Below are 21,755 nucleotides of genomic sequence, written 5' to 3'. Positions count from 1 at the left end.
AGCCATCAAAAAGAATGAAATCTTGCCATTTGCAACGATGTGGATGGAGCTAGAGGGTATTATGCTAAGTGAAATAAGTCAGTCAGAGAAAGACAAATACTGTATGATTTCACTCATCTGTGGAATTTAAGAAACAAAACAGATGAACATATGGGAGGGAGGAAAAAAAGAGAGAGGGAAACAAACCATAAGAGACTCTTAACGGGGACGCCTGGGTGCCTCAGTTGGTTGAGTGCCTGCCTTCAGCTTGGGTCATGATCCTGGAGTCCCGGGATCCAGCCCTGCATCGGGCCCCCTGCTCAGGGGGAGTCTGCTTCTCCCTCTCTCTTTGCTCCTCCCCTGCTCATGCTCTCTCTCTCTCGCTCACTCACTCTCTCTTAGAAAAATAAGTAACACTTTTTTAAAAAGAGAGAGAGAGGCTCTTAACGATAGAGAACAAACTGAGGGTAGATGGAAGGAGGTGGGGGATGGGCTACATGGGTGATGGGTATTAAGAAGGGCACTTATGATGAACACTGGGTGTTGTATGTAAGTGATGAACCACTTAATTCTACTCCTGAAACCAATATTATGCTGTATGTTAACTAACTAGAATTAAATAAAAATTTGGGGGAAAAATGAAATAAAATACCAACAACTGGGAATACCAACCACTGGAAATCAGTGAGGTAGGTTAGACACTTCAACGTAAGTTGCTTACAGCACTAGATTTGAAGAAAGGCAGATATCTCTCCTATGGGCATACATAGCACTCTGTGTTTCTTCGATTATAGCATATCTCACAGTAACTTTAAATTGTTCTATACTTCTCTGTCTCCCCCACCAGACGGTAAAAGATCTGAGAGAGACAGGATCAATGACTAGCTAGTCCACCATAGCCTCCCTAGAGCCAGGCACAGTTCCTGGCATGTAACAGGTACTCAAGTCATGTTTGCTAGATGAGTGAATTTAGATAATGGTGAAGAATAAAATTTATACAAGAACACACACACACACATACACACAAAAGAAAGAAAGAAGGGAATGTGAACACTACAAAAGAAAATAACAGAATAAGAGATAAGAAAAAGTTCTTTGGGGGATAAATTGATATGAAAGTAACTCTTCACATGTTAAACACAGAGTTAACATATAACCCAGCAAATTAACTCCTAGGTAAGTCACCAAGAGAAATGAAAGATATTTCCATGCAAAAACTTGTACACAAATGTTCACAGCAGCATTACTCATAACAGCCAAAATGTGGAAACAACCCAGATGTCTACCAACTGATGAATGATGACAAAATGGATTAAAAAAAATTAAGAGTGGATTATTTGTCAATAAAAAGGAATGGAGCGCTTATACAGGCTACAATATGGACAAATGTCAGAAACATTATGTTAAGTCACTCAAGCCAGTTACAACAGACTACATATTATATGATTCCATTTATATGAAATGTCCAGAACAGGCAAATCTATAGAGACAGCAAGTAGATTACTGGTTGCCAGGGGCTGGACTGATGAAAGGGGGCTGAGGGGTGATAGGTGATGGGTACAAGGTTTCTTTTGGGGATGATGAAAATGTTCTTAGATTATAGGATACTTGGTACCACTCTAAATATACTAATGACCCATGAACTGTATACTTTAAATGGGTGATTCTTATGATATTTAAATTATACCCCTATAACTGTTCCTATCATTATCTGAGAACATGGGCATAAATATGGTTTCTGGTTTTGGTGTTTGGTTTGTTCCCACTCTGGTAGTAAGTATAGCAGAGATTCAGGAAGATGGAAAACTTGTCCAGGACATGATTACTCTAGTCTCTGGAATCCAACAGCAGAGCCCTAAGCCCTGGGCTTGTCTGCTAGCTTCTGCGACATCTCTGACATAGACATATCTTGGGTTTTAGTTTCATACAGTTAAAGAAAGGAAACTATTCAACGACACTTTTCAAGATGGTAAGGCAGATTTTATTTAGGACCACTGTGATTTGGTATAGGGACCACAGCAATGGGATTTTAGAGTTCGAGAGAGATTGGGTTCAACTCCAAATATAGCACGGACAAATGGGAATTTATAGACAAAGAGCAGAGTTGGAGTCCGTGGATGGAAAATTGCTAAGAGAAATGCTGGGGACTGGGTGGTTCTGGGATACACCTATCTAAGAGGATCTTGCTGAAGACAAGCCAGGGTAACCAGACATCACCTGGTAGAAAATAAGAAATCTGAGATAGATACTGTGTGTGAGCAGATATCAGATGTTAAGGTGGGACTTCTGGTTAAACTGACTTGGCAGGGTTCTTGCTAAAAACTGGATTTTACAAGAAAGTGCACAAATGGGTCTAGGAGATGGTTCGGGAGTCTGACTAAAGCTTGGTCAAGCAAAGAATCTTTGTCAGTACCACAGGTATAAATCACAGAAATGTGAACATTTATCATATGCAACAAGAATAACTCATGTCCTAAGGGCAAGACAGCTTTTTATGAGACTTAATATTATTTCTATTTTTTCTTTGTATATATCACTTCCTTAATATGCAATAATTTTAAATTAATCATATTCTATAATTAACTATAAATTGAAACTGCCCAAGGAAAAATCCATCACAATGTCTGATCATTTTAATCACGACTCTATATTTGAAAAATGTTTTAATAGATCACTTACCTGCTGCATTGTGCTTATGATATTCAATAATCTCAGGAATTGAACCAAATGCATGTTTTTCTGCCAGATAGTACCTCTTTGGGGATGTTGTTGTTTCCTTTATATGATAATGCCTGAAACCTGACGAGCCCTCACTGAAACGAAAATCCAAATGTGTTAGCACCAAGTTGGAATAATGTAACTTCATTCTTAAGATATTTTCCACCAGGCAACCACAGGTCCCTACATATAGCCCCTTCTATTCTCTGCACAACTTTTATTTTTTCCCCATGTTCTTCTTAGCTTCGCCTTTCACATTAATAGGTGGAAGTTTTTAAAGTGGTCACTGATAACATACTTGGCCCTTGCATGAGATTATGAAAGAGAAGATTTACCAATTCCATTTCCCAACAGTTAAAAGTCTTAAAATAGTTATTAGCTGACTACTGTTCTTTGTTCCTGCTATTGATGTAAACTTGCAAACATCTAGAAGACTTATGCTTCTAAAAACGAATAAGCTGACTTATAAAAAATGTACAAATTCTATTTTAGATATCTTCTTAGAACACAGATCTCCTCAAGTCATCTCTTGCTAAAGATCCTTTCAAGAGAACTCCCTCTGCTCTTAAAGCTCCTTGACATTGATGTGAGCTGACCTCTACTTTTATCTCGTAGGGTTCGCTTTCCTCCCTCACCCCGCCCCTCCCATTCCAGCTATAATACGCTTTTGTCAGTTCCTGGAACTCACAATATCCTCACTCAATTCTGGGTCTAGGCAGTTTCCTAAATCAGAAACACTCTTTCCCCTCCCTCCAACTTCCGCCCTCATCACCCATCAGGTCTGGCTAGATGTCCCCAGACTACATTTGTGACGAACTGGGATATCTCTGGGCTGTGTACCACCCCCCACACATACACACATTCTCTCCAAGCATAGGACTTACTCATGTACTACCATAACTGCCTCTTTGCTTGTCTGAATCCCCCACTAAGCTATCAGAAGGCAGAGTCAGTGCCTACTTTGTTCACTGTGATATCCTTAGTGCTTAGCGCAATGCACAATAATTATTTCTTGAATGTTGCTAAAATTTCTATAGACATTCTCAACAGATATATATACATATATATATATACACATGCATACACATATATGTATATGTATATATATGTGTGTGTGTGTATATATATATGTATATATATGGAAAACCATAAGAAAAATTACCAAGTATAGGAAATATGGATATAAGGAAGTATGAATATAAAAAACAGGACAGACTTCAGAAATCAAATTTAGATTTTCTTATTTAATGCTAAAATGCAGCATATTTTTTGAGATTTAGGAATCCATACAAACTATATAAAAACTCTTAGAGAGGGAGAGATGATTGAGTACTTACCCTCCAAACTTTGTATAAAGGGAGACTGTGTACATGCCTGGTTGACTGGAATCCCTTACCATGAAACCACCTTCTTTATCCTAAAATCCAAGTTAAGAAAAATTTTTCAATCCAATAACAAGTATCAATGCCATAGGGAAGATTCAGGAAACCAATCTTACAATTTCATGATTATTCCTTGCCTAGAAAATCTGCTTTGGAGAAGCACAACTTACCAACAGCACGCAACTGTATGACTTTCCCCTTCACTTTACTGTGCTATGAGATTAGTTCAAGAAAGTATTCTCACAGTTCCCCACAATCACAAATCCTCACACACACCAGCATGAGACATTTCAGCAAGATATCTCTCAGGGCCCTTCCAGAAACAACTGACAAGATGTTGCAATTCCTTTAAGTTCTGGACATGTGGGGAAACAGTTACTGAAAAATGTATTTCTTTTTTTTTTTTTTTTGAAAAATGTATTTCTTAATAACTGGGTTTCATTTCATACATTTTTCATATTTGCTATAAGCTTTGAATCCTGACTCAGTATCATCTTCTATCCACATAGGATTTTTCCTGTAAATATCTCAGTGCTCTTTATAAGAACATTTTTTAAAAATCCTAATTCCCCTGGAAATCAATGTTAAATATCATTGTTCACAAAGGAGAGATGGAAGCACAAGTAAACCAAGCAGAGAAAACCAAAAGATGAAACAACACAGAATGACTAAAAGGTAAGTCCTTATCAGGTTTTAAGCCAAACAGCAAGAAACAGAAGCTAGCAACCTCCAATACCTCTCCACCAATACCACCACCATCAGTCTCCAGCTCTGAAATTGCTTTAAAATGAGAGTGTGTTTAGTAGTTGAAAACCAAAATAAATTTTATTATTAAGACAATGAATTAAATAAAGCCCCACAAATAAATTGGGTAAAAACAATTAGGTACAATCAATGATCATAATAGTTCACTGATCAGTAAAAAGTATAAGAGCTACCATATATTTATTGAGAGCTTACTCTGTTTTAGTAGGTTCTAATATGTGGATTTACTTAATCCTCAAAACAGTCCTATGAGACAGGTACTACTGTTAACCCCACTTTATTTCACAGGTAGGGAAATGGGGCACAAAGAGGTTGGGTAACTTGCCCCAGATCACACAGCTAGTGAGTAGCAGAGCCAAAATTTGGACCCTAGGTTTTCTAGCTACCCACTCACCTACAGCTGCCTCTCATGGTGGGGTCACCAGTGAGGCATATAAGGATTATGTCGGGGAGTAGGTGTGGTAACATATCATTTGAATCAAGAAGTCACCTTCTTTTGCTCTCAACATAAACTACAGAAATAAATACTACCACCTTGACTGGTGGTGATAAGCAGGAGATAAAACGAGAAAACATGGGTTTAAAAAAAATTGAGAACTATTACTAAATAGAATAACTAGATCACAAATGCAGAGAATTATACAGATCATCATCTAACCCAACCTCTTCATCTTACAGGTGGGCAAAACAGATGAGAAAAGTCACAACTAGATTCAGGTCTCCTTACTCAGTCCATTGCAGCTTCCTCTATACTATATCTTATCCTTTCATTTTATTTCTTTTTAAAGTGTAAGAATTTTAGTACATTTATTATGTATTATTATTTGGCACATTTATCTCTAAAGGCAACTAAATAGTTATTAAACCTTCATTTGTAAAAGATATCATGTAATATTGATGTAAATTATTTTTAAAAAGCAACTTCAAAAACTAATGATGTATGGTATGTTGGCTAATTGAATTTAAAATAAAAAAAGTAACTTCAAACAAAAAGGAAAAACACATTTAAGGACTAAAATCAAGGTAGCAGATAATAAATCAGTGAGAAAGGAAGTAAAGAAAGTGTTACCCATGGCTTTACCTATTAGTATGGGTTTAATTGTCTCCCCCTCACAAAAGATACATTGGAATCCTAACCCCCAGTACTTCAGAATTACTTGAGAGTTACAGATGGAATCGAGTTGAAATGAGATCAGTAGGCTGGGCCCTAATCTAATGATAGAATCCTTATATGAAAGGGAAATCTGGACATAGAGACAGAGGTGCATGGAGGGAAAAAAAGGCAGGATGCCCAGGACAGATCCCTCCCCCTCCCTCACAGCCGTCAGAAGGAGCCAACCCTGAGGGCATCCTGATTTCAAACTCTAACTCTAGAACCATGCGACAATACATTTCTGTTGCTTAAGCCACTCGGTGTGTGGTATCTTGTTTTGGTGGCCCCGGGAAACTAATACTATACCGATCCTCAATTTTACATGATTAAAAAGAAACACTTATATCACCCTATTTTTGAGGCTTTAGAAACAGGTATGTGAAATCACTTCTCAGAGATCTGTTACAATTAATTTGTGCTGAAACCAAACCCACAAAACAAGTACAAACACTTACTTCACTTCTGAGGAGCTGCTCTGCTTTGCTTCTATTCGTATTTCTGCAATACCACCTGAACAGAAAAAGAAGAACCTTTAAGGCCTCTGGTGTTTTAAATTATTTTTTATTCTTTTTAGGATTAAGGTAATACTGCCCATCAATAACAAATAAAATTAATAGGAATAAGACATTACTCACAATCTCAATAATATAGGCAACCACTAGTAACATTTGGATATATATACTTTCAGACTTTTTCTACCCACATATTCTTTTAAAGATTTTATTTATTCATTTGACAGAGAAAGACACAGTGAGAGAGGAAACACAAGTGGGGGAGAGGGAGAAGGCTTCCTGCCGAGCAGGGAGCCCAATGCGGGACTCGATCCCAGGACCCTGGGATCATGACCTGAGCCGAAGGCAGATGCTTAAGGACTAAGCCACCCAGGCGCCCCTCTACCCACATTTTTATGATGATATGCACATATGCCAACATTCATATTTTTTATTAAAGTGGGATCAAACTATACCTGCTATATCATAACCAGAATTTTTTTATATAACAGCATATGACGGACATCTTTGCAAAGCAATCTAGTTCTGTGCATCATGGTATGGACATACCATAATTTATTTAAGCTATTCTTCATTATTTAACATAAAAATCATTTCCAAATTTTCACTATTGTAATAATAGCAAGAATGAAGTTTACTCCACAAATTCAAACATGTAGGGAAACATCACCCAACTTTCATTATTGTATTTAATTCAAATTAAATCTTACCCCAAGCCCCCATCCCACCAATAGGCTGTAGATTTCATCTCAGGTCATTATGGAGGTTCCCCCATTGAATTTCACAAAGGTGCCAAGTGTCAAAGAAACAGAGCAAAATAGAAGAGTAGGCTTCCTGGGTCTTCTAGACAACCCCTGGAGGTCACCTGAGGCTCTACTGTAGGGATTCCACCATAGCCACGTAGAAGCGCCTGCCCCCCCACCAGGTCCTGCCACCACGCTGTACAACAAACCCGAGCCCCTGCAGATCAGTGCCCTTCTTAATCCTTGGGAAATCTTTCCCAAGGAAAGATGGAAACTGCCATCTCCCACCTCATCCTCAGAAATACTCCGCCCTCTCCCTGCTTCCCCAGCCCAATCTTTTCATGAGATTGTAAGTTGGCCAAAGAACATGAACTCAAACTGTTTTCTTTGGCCTTCTGTTTTAAACTTTTTGTTGTTGTTTGTTTTGGTCTGTTTGTTCTAGATGCCCTTTAGTGAGCAGAGAACCGTCCACCACAGTCATATTTCCTGAGGCTTACAACGTTATGAAACCAGACTGGCCCCTCTGGACATTTTAATTTCCTACCACTGGTTCAGTCTTCTATAAAAGAACTGGCACCTACTTTTGACCCAGCAAGCACCCTGAGACAAGCAAACATAAAGGCCTTCTCTGATGGAGGAAGGGAAAAATACAATGACCAAAATACAATAACAAGATCTTTTTTGGGTCTAGATTCTTTTAGGTACTTGTAGCAGCCAAACTACAATCTCAATACAATGACTGCTATTTTATTTGGAGCCTGGGGTGATTAACCAGAATTATGGGCATTAAGATCTCATTGCTGAGGACCCCACTTTATGAACTGAGACCAAGTTTAACAAAAGTGCAGTTGTAATCAATCAATTTCTGAATGAAATAGAGAGATACAATAAATGAGGAGAACAGAATGGATTCTGTCCCTAAGCTTCTCCACTGATAACAAGAAACATTTGTCAGAATGCCAAAAAAGTCATAAAAATTAATTAAGGAAAGGCAACTGGAGCTCTCGCGGTGTATTATAAACCAGCAGGACCTGAAAGATTAAGGGGAAAAAATTCTTTTTATAAATAACAAAGACCCAGCCCCATATCTTCACAGCAGGAGTAAACATTGGAGGTTTAGTCTCACGTTCAGATGTAAGAAAGCAGCAAGGCTGCCTCAAGAGGAAATTAACTTAAAGACAGTAAGAGAGAGAAAGAGGTTCTTTCCTCATCTAGTATATTCACAGCTCCTGGGAAGGGAAAAAGGATATAAGAAAGAAAAGGAATCCATGGCACAAAGGGCAGGCAGGCTTTTTGAAATCCTGCCCTAAGCAGTCATTTTTATAGCATTTGCAGATTCCCCAGAAAGGATATTTTCCCTCCCTAGGATGTAAGCTCAGACCTTTAAGAGTATGTTGAAGGAAGGGAAGGAGGAAGGGGTGATGAACAAGCAGATGAATCAATTCGCGGTGAGTACTTCCCAATGGTCCATTGAGGCTTCCCTCCCTCTTCTGTGGTACTTTTCACTAGGCGAGAAAGGAAAGACAGGGGTGCCTGGGCCGCGCACATCCTGGCAGGAAGAACGCTACACACGGGCGAACGTGAAGGAGCCCCCGTGGTGAGCAGGAGCGCGGGTGCAGATGCCAGCCCCCGGACATCTCTCCTAGCCTGCCACAGACACACCTCTGTGAATAGGAGGTTAGCTAGCTGCCCTGGATGAAGGAACACACTCTACATCTAAAAAGAATGGCCTGGGATTTGCAAGTAACTGGTCAGTCTGTCTTTAGATTATCAAAACCCGATGGGAATGAGGTTTTCAGATTGGCTAGTCATTTCAAAACACTCCAGAGGAGCAGGACTTCATAGTGGTGTCTAAACAGAGAAGAAAAGGAGATTTGGGGATACTCAGGCTTTTCTGGAAAGTTCAGATGCTGGCCAAGCTTCTTGGGGAAGATGGGTTGAGTAAATCACCAAGGGAAGACAACCAGTATAAATGGAGGAAAAACAGAAACCAACCAACCAACCAGCTATAAATCTTTGCTGGTTCTCTAATTTGACCCTTTCCTCCTGAGCCACCCACTTAAAAGCCTTATCCTAGACTTTGCCCCGTTCTAAGGGCCCTTTCATGTCAGTCCCCTCCTTCCTTTAACATCTTTCCATCAAGAACATGTCCTGACCAACATCACGATCCCACTTTCTTTCCGCAGCAGCTCCTTTGACCCTCTCTGCCTCCAAGTGTTACCTGGGTGTGGAGGTCAGAACCAAGTTCTGATAGCCCTGGGAGCCTCAGGCCTGGCAATCCTGAGTCCAGCCCTGTGGAGAGTCTGTTGCCGGGGACTCCTAGGCCCAAACAAACAGCAGGAGAATTCTTGATTCAATAGCTGGCAAAAGGCTTTTTAACCCTGGGGACATTTAAGATGTGTTCCAGCATGGGCTGTAGCAAAGAACAAGACAAATCTTGGCCTGGGAAGACTGGGAGGAGAGGGGGATCTCTGATGGTCTACACGGAGAAGAGGTTTCTTCTTTCTCATTGAGCTAGGCATGGCCCATGCCATGTGGAATTCCTGAGCCTGGGCAGAGGGCTGGGGGATTCCCACGCCAGAGACCATACACAGCAAATTCCCTGAGTCACACAGAGGAGGAGGAGAGTCCCTTACAAGAGAGGAAATTTCCGAACTAAGATAAATCCAAAAACCTCATGGCAATGAATCATAGCCTTCATAAAATCCTTATTCGTAGTCCCATGAGTCAGGGGAGTTCTCACAGTTAGATACGGATTATCTGGTTTCCAAGCACAGACCTTCCCAAATCATCAATTAGGTCTCAGTGAGATCACTTTAAAATTGGGTACAAGTTTTCACTGTTAAGCACCTTCTCTAATTCTAAGGATTTTGTTATATTTTTCTAAAATTTATTTAAGAACAGAGACACTATTTATTTTATATATTTTGTATACCCTTACCTATTTCTAAAACAACTTTCAGGGACTCACATCCCTGAGTGCTATTAATCTTTTTCTAGATTTTAAGGGATACTTACATTACAGAAAGTGATATGGACAGAGGAGACAGTTTTTCTTGGTGGTGGTGGTAGTGGTTGTGTTTTATTTTTTTTTTCTTTTTTCTTTTTATTAACATTTAATGCATTGTTTCAGGGGTACAGGTCTGTGATTCATCAGTCTTACACAGTTCACAGCACTCACCATAGCTCATACCCTCCCCAATGTCCATCACCCAGCCACCCCATCCCTTCTACCCACCTCCACTCCAGCAACCCTCAGTTTGTTTCCTGAGATTAAGAGTCTCTTATGGTTTGTTTCCCTCTCTAGTTTCATCTTGTTCCATTTTTCCTTCCCTTCTCCAATGATCTTCTGCCTTGTTTCTCAAATTCCACATATCAGCGAGATCATATGATAATTATCTATCTCTGATTGACTTATTTTGCTTAGCATAATACCCTCTAGTTCCATCCACATCATTGCAAATGGCAAGATTTCATATTTTGATGGCTGCATAATATTCCATTGTATATATACACCACGTCTTCCTTATCCATTCATCTGTTGATGGACATCTGGGCTCTTTCCACAGTTTGGCTATTGTGGACATTGCTGCTACGAACATTGGGGTGCACGTACCCCTTCGGATCACTACTTTTGTATCTTTGGGGTAAATACCCAGTAGTGCAATTGCTGGGACATAGGGTAGCTCTATTTTCAACTTTTTGAGGAACCTCCATACTGTTTTCCAGAGTGGCTGCATCAGCTTGCATTCCCAAGAACAGTGTAGGAGGGTTCCCCTTTCTCTGCATCCCCGCCAACATCTGCCATTTCCTGACTTGTTAATTTTAGCCATACTGACTGGTGTGAGGTGGTATCTCATTGTGGTTTTGATTAGTATTTCCCTGATGCCGAGTGATGTTAAGCACTTTTTCATGTGTCTGTTGGCCATCTGGATGTCTTCTTTGCAGAAATGTCTGTTCATGCCTTCTGCCCATTTCTTGATTGGATTTTTTGTTCTTTGGGTGTTGAATTTGATAAGTTATTTATAGATTTTGGATAATAGCCCTTTATTTGATATGTCATTTGCAAATATTTTCCATTCTGTCAGTTGTCTTTTGGTTTTGTTGACTGTTTCCTTTGCTGGGCAAAAGATTTTTATCTCGATGAAGTCCCCATAGAGTTCATTTTTGCCCTTGCTTCCCTTGCCTTTGGCAATGTGTCTAGAAAGAAGTTGCTGCGGCTGAGGTCAAAGAGGTTGCTGCCTGTGTTCTCCTCAAGGATTTTGATGGATTCCTGTCTCACATTTAGGTCTTTCATCCATTTTGAGTCTATTTTTGTGTGTTGTGCGAGGAAATGGTCCAGTTTCATTCTTCTGCATGTGGCTGTCCAATTTTCCCAACACCATTTGTTGAAGAGACTGTCTTTTTTCCATTGGACATTCTTTCCTGCTTTGTCGAAGATTCGTTGACCATAGAGTTGAGGGTTCATTTCTGGGCTCTCTATTCTGTTCCACTGATCTATGTGTCTGTTTATTGCTAGTACCATACTGTCTTGATGATTACAGCTTTGTAATAGAGCTTGAAGTCCAGAATTGTGATGCCACCAGCTTTGCTTTTCTTTTTCAACATTCCTCTGGCTATTCAGGGTCTTTTCTGGTTCCATACAAATTTTAGGATTATTCCATTTCTTTGAAAAAAGTGGATGGTGTTTTGATAGGGATTGCATTAAATGTGTAGATTGCTCTAGGTAGCATTGACATCTTCACAATATTTGTTCTTCCAATCTATGAGCATGGAATGTTTTTCCATCTCTTTGTGTCTTCCTCAATCTCTTTCATGAGTGTTCTATAGTTTTCTGAGTACAGATCCTCTGCCTCTTTGGTTAGATTTATTCCTAGGTATCTTATGGTTTGGGGTGCAATTGTAAATGGGATCGACTCCTTAATTTCTCTTTCTTGTCTTGTTGTTGGTGTATAGGAATGCCACTGCTTTCTGTGCATCGATTTTATATCCTGCCACTTTGCTGAATTCCTGTATGAGTTCTAGCAGTTTTGGGGTGGAGTCTTTTGGGTTTTCCACATAAAGTATCATATCATCTGCAAAGAGTGAGAGTTTGACTTCTTCTTTGTTGATTCAGATGCCTTTTATTTCTTTTTGTTGTGTGATTGCTGTGGCTAGGACTTCCAATACTATGTTGAATAGCAGTGGTGATAGTGGACATCCCTGCCATGTTCCTGACCTTAGCGGGAAAGCTCTCAGTTTTTCCCCATTGAGAATGATATTCACTGTGGGTTTTTTATAGATGGCTTTTATGATATTGAGGTATGTCTGGTGGTGGTGCTTTTAAATAAGTGAAGGAAGCCTCAGAATGACCACCTCAGAATAATCACAAAAGTCTATTTGGTATATATGAGCCTCTCATTAAAACCTGGCCACGCACTGCTAGTGGGCGTAAAAATAGTACACCCATTGCCTTCTCTGGAAAGCAATTTGACAGCATGAATTAGGAGCCTTAACAAGTTTGTAACTAGCCATTAGCCAAGTCCATAAATTTTTAGAGATCTAGTTTATGATAATAAGCAGAAAGAGGTTATCTCAGTTATTATTATACAGCAAAGATGCTAAACACCACAATGCCGTACAAATAAGAAAATGGTTATGTAAATTATTGTACATCCGTGTGTCACGTGCCTGGTTGTACCCGCTAAGGCCTAGCACAGTGCCTTACACATGCTAAGCTCTCTGTAAATACTTGATGAATTTATGACTGAATGAAATATAATGCAGTTATGAAAATGTTTTTGAAGAATATCTAATCGTATGAGGAAAACTCACACTCATAATACACTGTGAAGTAGAATAAAGAGGATATAACACATACATAGCATGATACTATTCCTTAAAAAATAGTAAAAAAAAAATTGAAATGAAATGCTAATGTTAAGAGGTCAACTCTAATTGATTTATGAGTAATTTTTGTTATTAACATTTTTCGTATTTTCAAACAATTTTAAAACAGCAATCATATATTGCTATTATAGCTAGAAAAAAGAAACAAACTCTAAGATTTTGTTTTTAAGTAATCTCTATACCCAATGCAGGGCTCAAACTTACAATGCCAAGATCAAGGGTCACATGTTCTACTGACTGATTCAGCGAGGTGCCCCACAAACATGTTTTTTTACTTTTTTTTTTTTTTAAGATTTTAATTATTTGACAGAGAGAGAGCACAAGCAGAGGGAGTGGCAGAAGGAAAGGGAGAAGCAGGCTCCCCATTGAGCAGGAAGCCTGATGTGGGGCTTGACCCCAGGACCCTGGGATCATGACCTGAGCCAAAGGGAAATGCTTAACCGACTGAGCCACCCAGGCGCGCACAAACATGCTTTTTTAAAGACCGCTCTTAGAAACTGTATTCTGATTTCTTGAATGAATGAACAATAATCTGTATTTCAAAGTCAGCTAAGCTGTGATTTGTTTACAATCAGTTCAATTGTATTTGCCTGTGTTATTCCATTCATACATAGTACTTTCAGGTAATGTGTACTATAGAAACTAATTCTCACAACATCTTTTACCACTCTAGACAACTGAGTTAATGAAAGATACCCATTAATCTCCAAAATGTCTTACATAATTAGGAAAATGAAAACATTTTTTGGTTCTCCATATTTATAAAATAGTCATTTACTTACTCATATTGGTCTAAGTTGTTTGATTTCTTTCCTGTTACATAATTACTTGGGATATAACCTTCACTCCTGGAAAGAAGGAAAATAGGTAAACTGAAATTATTTTACTGAGAGGTTATTAAAAGAAAAATTACTGCCTTTGTGAAAATATTAAAGCACTATATTACCTAAAGCTTTAAGAAAAACTAGTCAACCCCCAATAATTCAATGTATCTATAGCATCTGATGCTTTACAAACTACTTCCTCATTTGACCTTCCCTAAAATTCTGAGGTAGGCAGGCACAACTGTCCCCACTTCCTGATGGGGAAACCAAGGCTTGGAAAGATTCAGGGACTTTCTCCAGGTCCCAAAGCTAGCCAGTAACAGGGCCAGAACTTAAAATCTGACCTTATGATAGGTTCAGAGCCCTTCCTAATATTCCATGATGCTTCTCCTGAATTCACAATTTCTTGGGATGTTTGAAAGAAATCACGATTTCAGAAAAGTTAAAGTGTCAGATAAAAGTACCCATCTTGCCAATACTCCAACAGTCCGTGTAGAGTACTGTTTCACAGAGGGTAATCCCTGACCTCTACATCAGCATCATCTGGAGCACTTGCTAAAAAGGTGAATTCTTGGATCATACCCCAAGAGAACTGAATGAGAAGGCCTATGTGAAGCCAAGGAAACTTCAGTTTTACCCCAGATGACTCTTACACACATTACCGTTGAAAAAGCCCTCATACTTGAAGTTTGCTAGAGAAAATCTCAAATGCTCACAAACAAAAAGAAAACTGTGTCAAATGAGGGCTCTTTTCATTTGATTTGGAAATCATTTCAAAATGCATACATACATCAAAACATCATGATGTACACCTTAAACATATGTAATTTTTTATTTGTCAATCATACTTCAGTGAAACTTAAAAATTTTTTAAATAAAAAAGGAAGCAATCCTAATAGGTAGAATCTTGGTAGGAGTCAAGATTTTAGTGTAAAATAAAAGACATGTGTATAAAATTTTAAAAATTGAGTAAAATCCTTGTAATCTTAAATTTGAATTTGAACTATTAGTAGGAACTCATAATACACACACACACACACACACACAAGTACATATATGTAGCTCTGCTGCACCGAGAAAGGCCCAGAAACAAAGACACTCTAGGAGTAATTAGAATCCTAGCACCCCAATTGTTGTCCAAACACTATCTCACTAAAAGGAGCCAGCATTCCTTGGAAAAATGGCACATTGAAGGTTTGGCCAGGAAAAAATACCAGATGAACTTGAGCTGTCTTATTTTACCCAGAAAGCAAGGAAACTAAGAAAGATTAAAGAGGTCCCAAACCAGCTACCACTGACCTAAGATGGGTCAATTCAATCAAAAAGAATAATGACTGCAATGGTTGCGATATGCATCCATAATAACCCTTAAAACAATTATTGGTTACCATTGTTATCACTGATAAGGTGAGGAGGCTCAGTCATCAACCCATCATTCTGAAAATTGGTAAAAGGAAAAAATCAAACATTTCTCTTGCCTTTGCTGCACAAACCAAATGAACTGATTGATGAGATAGTTCTTCTCTAGAGAATTAATAAATACAGACAGAATGCAGAGTTAGAAAATCACCATTTTACAATCCCTAATGAAATAATGGATCTAAGCAGTAATCACTAATGAATGCCAAAATCATTAGGTGAAACCCTGATGAAGAACTTTATCATCACCTGGACCACTGAGCAATCTTCACATCATTAGAAGTGGGACAACCAGATATCAATTTCTAATGTGATCAAGCCTCTAGACTACAATTTATAGGAAATATAGGACACAGAGACACATTAAATGATACCATGTGAAAGCAATTAGGTTAATCTAGATTATGGCTCATTTCGTAGGGTAAATGATCTGGTTTCATCAATAAATCAAACTTCGAAAAAAAAAAAAAGAAGGATGGGGACTGTTGTAGAATAAGAGACATATCAGCCAAGCCAAAATGCAGTATCTGGACCTTATTTTAATCTTAATTAAGTTGCATAAAAACATCTTAGAGCTAATCAGGGGAAAATGGAATTATGTAATTGGTACCATCCTTAGACCAGAGGGGCCCCTGCCATGACCTCACACTTTCAAGAGCATGCTAAAGTCCATGTTCCCTTAGCCCTCTTCTAGACCATCACCTGGATAACTAGGACCCCCCAAATTCTCTGTCCATTGCTAAGGCCAACACAGACCTTTCCACCTTATACTCTGAAAAGCAAATTATGCTGGTTACGTGCAACTCCTTCTAGCCCAAGTCCAAGGAGTGGCCAAGTTGGGGAGTGGCTTCTGCCAGCGATGTGGACAGAGCTTGTCCGTATGGCTGGGAAATCCACATGGTGCATGTGGGATGGAGCTGGGGTAGAAGGGAATGAGAGGACCTCAGAGAGCCAGCCCTCCATGCACTGTCGCATTCTGGCATGGGACTCTAATTCAAACCTTGCTTCCTTGTCATTTTGAAGGTGTGTTTGTTAAGTTAGAGGATAAATGTTATTTTATTTACCAGTTTGTAAGCTTGACTTAGGGCTTCAAAATATTTAGATAAATGATATGTGCGCTTTCATTTATACTCTTCCTCCAGTCCTGAAAATGTTAGGGTAAAGTCTATAGATGGTATTTTTTTAATTATTATTAAGTATGATAATGACATAGCAGTTGTTTAAAAACATCTTTAGTAGTTAGATTCAGAGGTAAAATGACAATGATTTGAATTTACTTTTAAATACTCTAAAAAAAAAAAAAAAACAATTGGGAGGATTGGTAAATCAGTCCAGAAGTGAAGTGAGGAATAGAGAATTGGAATTGGGAGATGGGGCAAGGAGGTGAGAAAGCAGATTTGGAGGGAAGGTATGCTCTGGCCAGGACAAAAAGTCCTCTTCTTTTTATCCACAGGAACTCAGAATATAAGCAGGATTATATTTCAGAGGTAAACACAGGATATAGTCTCTTTAATGAAGCCTAAAAGATACTCATCCCCTACGTTTATCCATATTTACTAATCACTTACCAAATAATAAAGTTGAAAGGACTGTTCCTTTAAATCCAAACTTATCTTGTCTAAATAATGCTTGTTTTTAAATTTCTTTCTTTTTTTTTTTTAGATTTTATTTATTTGAGAGAGAGAAAGAGCATTCGCACGCTAGCGGGGGGTAGGGAGGAGGGCAGAGGTGGAGAGAGGGGAAAGAATCTCAGACTCCATACTGAGTGCAGATCCCAACGCAGGGCTTGATCCCACAACCCTGAGATCATGATTTGAGCCGAAACTGAGAGTCAGACGCTTAACAATCTGAGCCACCCAGGCACCCCATTTTAAAAATTCTTGCATTTATGTGTATATATGTATTTTATACATGTATTATATATATATATACACACACACACACATGCACATATGTGTGCACCCGCACACACACAGACACACACATTCTCTCTCTTAGAAAAATGTAAGATTACTTACCTCAGGGAAAAAAACCTAAAATGCCATTCTCCCAAGATCAAAATAATCTAATTAAACAAATAATGAATGAGAAAGAGACCAATGTAATGCATTCTAATTTCTGGAAAGAAGTAGTTGATCCATTTGCATTTATTGAGTCATTACTAAGAATACATTGTGTTACTGCAAAGTAATAATGTGTACTTTGATTTACTGTTGACTGAACTAGTCTCATTACATAATAGTTAGACTCAGCACTCAGCCCATAACTCCCACCCACCCGCTGTGTGTCATACACAGAGGGGATACTTACCCGTATTTATCTCTTGCTCTCCACCAATGAACATCATTCTTTTCTAATATAATATACTCTTGGCCTCTCTCTAATCTGAGATCATGCGCTTCTGTTGCTTGGAAATCATACATGGCTACAACGATTTCTTCACTGTTGTCTTCTTCAGGTGGAATTGGTGGGGGAGGCCTTCGCTAAGAAAAGGAGACAACATATGAAGATGTAGTCATTCTCTTTGAAACTGGATGTGAAGCAAAACACTAAATGACTCACACACCACCAGAGAATAAAGTGGAAACCTCAAGTCCACCTAATACAATCTGGGGAACCCTCCCATGACTTTGATGATATTGGTGCTACCGGACTTCTCATGGGTTTCAGAATATAGGGCATGAGCAAAAACCCTCTTTAAACATCAAAGAGCCTCTGCTCGGTGTCAGGGCTAGCCTTCCAGGGTTATGTGAGTAGAAACCAAAGGACTAAAGGTGGACCCACCATTCCAGGGGCCTGCAAAGGGGAAAAGACACATTAGAGAGTGAGTCTTTTATCGGGTCTCCTCTCAATCAGAGCATTTTGCACTTCTTTGTGCCTACTATGTGCAAGGCACGCACCTACTACCTAGCACACTTTTTCTTTTATTCTTAATACTGATTCTATGAAATAGAGGGTATAACTCCCATTTTACAACTGAGGAAACAATGGTTTAAGTAATCCACCCAAAGTCACTTATACCAGATTCACACGGGGTACTATCTGAGTCCCAAGTACATGTGTTTCCAACCATACCCCACTCTTCAAAGGCATATCATTAAATCACTGAATTCACTTTTTTGACATAATACTGTGGTCGTAAGACTGAAATATTCCTTTAAAGTCCCATACCTTTTTTACAGTTCTTGAAGCCAAAATATAAGCAAAATGCCAGATGAAGAGAGGGCCCCAGTGATAATCTGTGATATAGTTAAATTAATATTATTTGATACCAAAAAAATTTAAAAATCCTTAGCATATTGGTTTCTGATATGATATGGTGGGGAAGGGGGACAGAATCATGTGAATGAATATAAACTTACTTATTAAAACTGTAAATATTTCCAAAAGGTAAAGACCACCTACCTTCTTTTTTTCTGGTGCTGGAGGTAATGCTTTTTTTATACCTGAAAATGACAACAAAAATAGGTCAAAATGCCATCTTCCAACGATTGAAAGTTTTAACAAAAAGTGAAAACACATAGATGAGAAATCTACTTGGACTCTCTCATTCTGGTACATGTTGCTTATATCACTATTTCAGAGAAGAATTTAAAATGCTTTCGAAGCTGGTTTGTTTTCTGCCTTCCTGAGCAGACTAAAAATGCCAGAGGGATTGGGGCCATGTCTTATTCTTGGTAAACAAGTGAGACTACGACAAACTAAAAAGCTTACACTCGGCAAAGGAAACCATCAACAAAATGGAAAGGCAGCCCACAGAAGAGGAGAAAACACTTGCAAATCACATATCTGATAAGGGGTTAATATCCAAAATATACAAGGAACTCCTATAACTCAATAGCCAAAAAACTCAAATAACTCAATTAAAAATGTTGCAAAGGACCTGAACAGACATTTTTCCAAAGAAGACAGTCAGATGGCCAACAGCTACATTACGAGATGCTCAACATCACTCACCATCAGGGAAATACAAATCAAAACCACAATGAGATATCACCTCATAATTGTCAAAATGACTATTATCAAAAACACAAGAGGTAACAAATGCTGGGAGAGTGTGGAGAAAAGCCTCGTGCACTGTTGCTGGGAGAACACAGTATGGAGGTTCCTCAGGAAATTAAAAATAGAACTACCATATGACTCAGCAATCCCACTTCTGGGTATATATGCAAAGGGAAGGAAAGCAGTACCTTGAAGAGATATCTGCACTTCCACATTCATAGCAGCATTATTCACAACAGCCAAGGTATGAAAACAACCTAAATGTCCATCAACAGATGAAATGATAAAGAAAATGTACTGTGTGTGTGTGTGTGTGTGTATATATAATGGAATGTTATCTCGCCTTTAAAAAGAAGGAAATCCTGCCATGTGCAACAACATGGATGAACCTGGAAGGTATTATACTAAGTGAAATAAGCCAGACAGAAAAAGGACAAATACCACATGGTTTCACTTATATGCGGAATTTAAAATTAAAAGAAAAGTCAAACCCAAGTAACAGAGAGTAGAAAAAGTAGTTGCCAGGAGATGGGCGTTGGGGAGAGGGAGATAGAGATGTTGGTGGAGGGCACAACTTTTCACTTTTAAGATGAATAAGGCCTGAGAGTCTAATGTATAACGTGGTGACTCTAGTTGGTAACACTGTAATGTATAACTGAAATGTACTGAGAGTAGAACTTAAATATTCTCACACATATACACCAAAAGGTACACATGTGAGGTAATAGATGTCTTAACTAACTTCACGGGAAGAATCCTTCCCCAATGCATCAGTATGCCAAATCATCACACTGTACACTTTAAATATCTTACAATTTTATTTGCTAATTGTACCTCAATAAAGCTGAAAAGAAAAAAGCTGCTGATGGTGCCACATTAAGCTCATGCTTTTAATAGAGTCATTTTGAGCAGGCTTCCATATTGTGATAAAAGCTCTTGAAAATAGACCTTTTGATTCCATGAGATGGCCCCACTGCTAAATAAACATAATTATTCATACAAAATACACCCACCCTACATTTACACGGTGCTAGAAGGTGTAAAGGTTATAGCTAACCAACATCAGAATCAAAACCAAGTCACTTTCACACTATACCAATAGTATGTATATCCTGCACATAATATAATTATAAAATAAATACTTACTACTTTCAAAAAGGTTATATTTTTCACATCCAGGTGCTAATTTTTCAGTTTGTCTGCAACACTGATAACTTCCGTCTGCCCAAAATTTAGGATGATATTTAATCATAATATTATTGTTGTTCTTTATTTCTGTAATTCATAGAAACATTAAATGATTAGTGAGATAAAACAGATGACAGAACATTTTGTAGGTAACACTGTCAATCATTCTCTATTTCTCAGATATTACGTTTATTATGAAAACACCTTCATAACATCATACAACCCAGCATTCAGAAAATCCATATGGTTCTCTTCCACCTTCTTATTTTGATGAAGCATCCTTGTTAGCAGAAGTGACCTCTGCTGTACCATGATGGATAAACACACAAGTCAGCCCACACCATTCTGTTCTGCAGAAGAAGGGATGAGGACTGTGCAGAACAAATCACCCATTGAGACACTCTACGCATAAGTCATCATCCACACCAAATGTTGACTACATAGACCATTTCTTAGAAAATAAAATTCTATTATCATAAAAGCCCAGTGCTTTCTCATCTTTAAATGTTTTAGGCATTAAATGAAAGCATGCATTTTTTAGAAACCACGTGCATACTACTAGAAGGAATCAGATTATAAAAGAGGAAGTTGTCTTCATCATGTATCACAATAGCAGAGGGTCCTCAGAGAAACACTTATTGTAGATTAAAAGATTAAAAATGCAAGATACATTAGCCATATTTCTCTTCTAGTGATAACAATGTTATATCCTAAAATTATGTACAGTTAATATTTCATTATGAGTTTTACCTTCTTTTAACTTCTTCACCCACCGGTCCCTGCTTTGTGCACTAGGTGCAAAAATGTAAAGTGTGTTAGCATCATGAACAACCTAAAATAAAACAAAAGATGGAATAGGTAGAAATACTTAGACACAGCACTTCTGTCTAGCACAGAGCCCTTGGTACCAGAGGCATCAATAAATGATTCTGAAATGATCAAATAAAAGTCAATTACTTTGGATCCAAAGAACCTACATTCCTTTCTTACAACAGCATATCTATTTCTTCATGTCTACATCAAATCGGATACACATTTTGCAAAGGACTGCGTTTTTATAGAGGAAAAAATAGAGAGGCCAAGATGCTTCACGAATCTTATTTCTTGCGATCTAATTAACTGAAGATCCTTAAGTAAATTTGGTGTAGCAGGGATTACTCTAATCTAGCATTTTTCTGAAT

The 21,755-nt window shown here is 38.3% G+C and overlaps 1 protein-coding gene across 3 annotated transcripts in view; it reads right to left on the bottom strand.

Moving 5' to 3' along the window:
• The window catches only part of TEC (tec protein tyrosine kinase), a 137,518-nt gene that overhangs the window by 13,230 nt on the left and 102,533 nt on the right, over positions 1 to 21,755 (bottom strand). For all 3 annotated transcript variants that reach the window (XM_035005022.1, XM_035005024.1, XM_035005023.1), the window contains exons 4-11: positions 21,325 to 21,406; positions 20,533 to 20,661; positions 18,790 to 18,830; positions 17,695 to 17,867; positions 13,924 to 13,989; positions 6,453 to 6,507; positions 4,035 to 4,114; positions 2,659 to 2,792 (exon numbers count right to left, since the gene is read on the bottom strand). In XM_035005022.1, coding sequence (XP_034860913.1) covers positions 2,659 to 2,792; positions 4,035 to 4,114; positions 6,453 to 6,507; positions 13,924 to 13,989; positions 17,695 to 17,867; positions 18,790 to 18,830; positions 20,533 to 20,661; positions 21,325 to 21,406 — 760 coding nt within the window. The remainder of the gene's footprint in view (positions 1 to 2,658; positions 2,793 to 4,034; positions 4,115 to 6,452; positions 6,508 to 13,923; positions 13,990 to 17,694; positions 17,868 to 18,789; positions 18,831 to 20,532; positions 20,662 to 21,324; positions 21,407 to 21,755) is intronic.

This window comes from Mirounga leonina, unplaced genomic scaffold (genome assembly GCF_011800145.1).
Source record: "Mirounga leonina isolate KUSES-001 unplaced genomic scaffold, KU_Mleo_1.0 Mir_129, whole genome shotgun sequence".
NCBI lineage: Eukaryota > Metazoa > Chordata > Mammalia > Carnivora > Phocidae > Mirounga > Mirounga leonina.
Note: the sequence above shows the minus strand (reverse complement) of the source record. Positions and strands in the feature narration are given on the sequence as shown.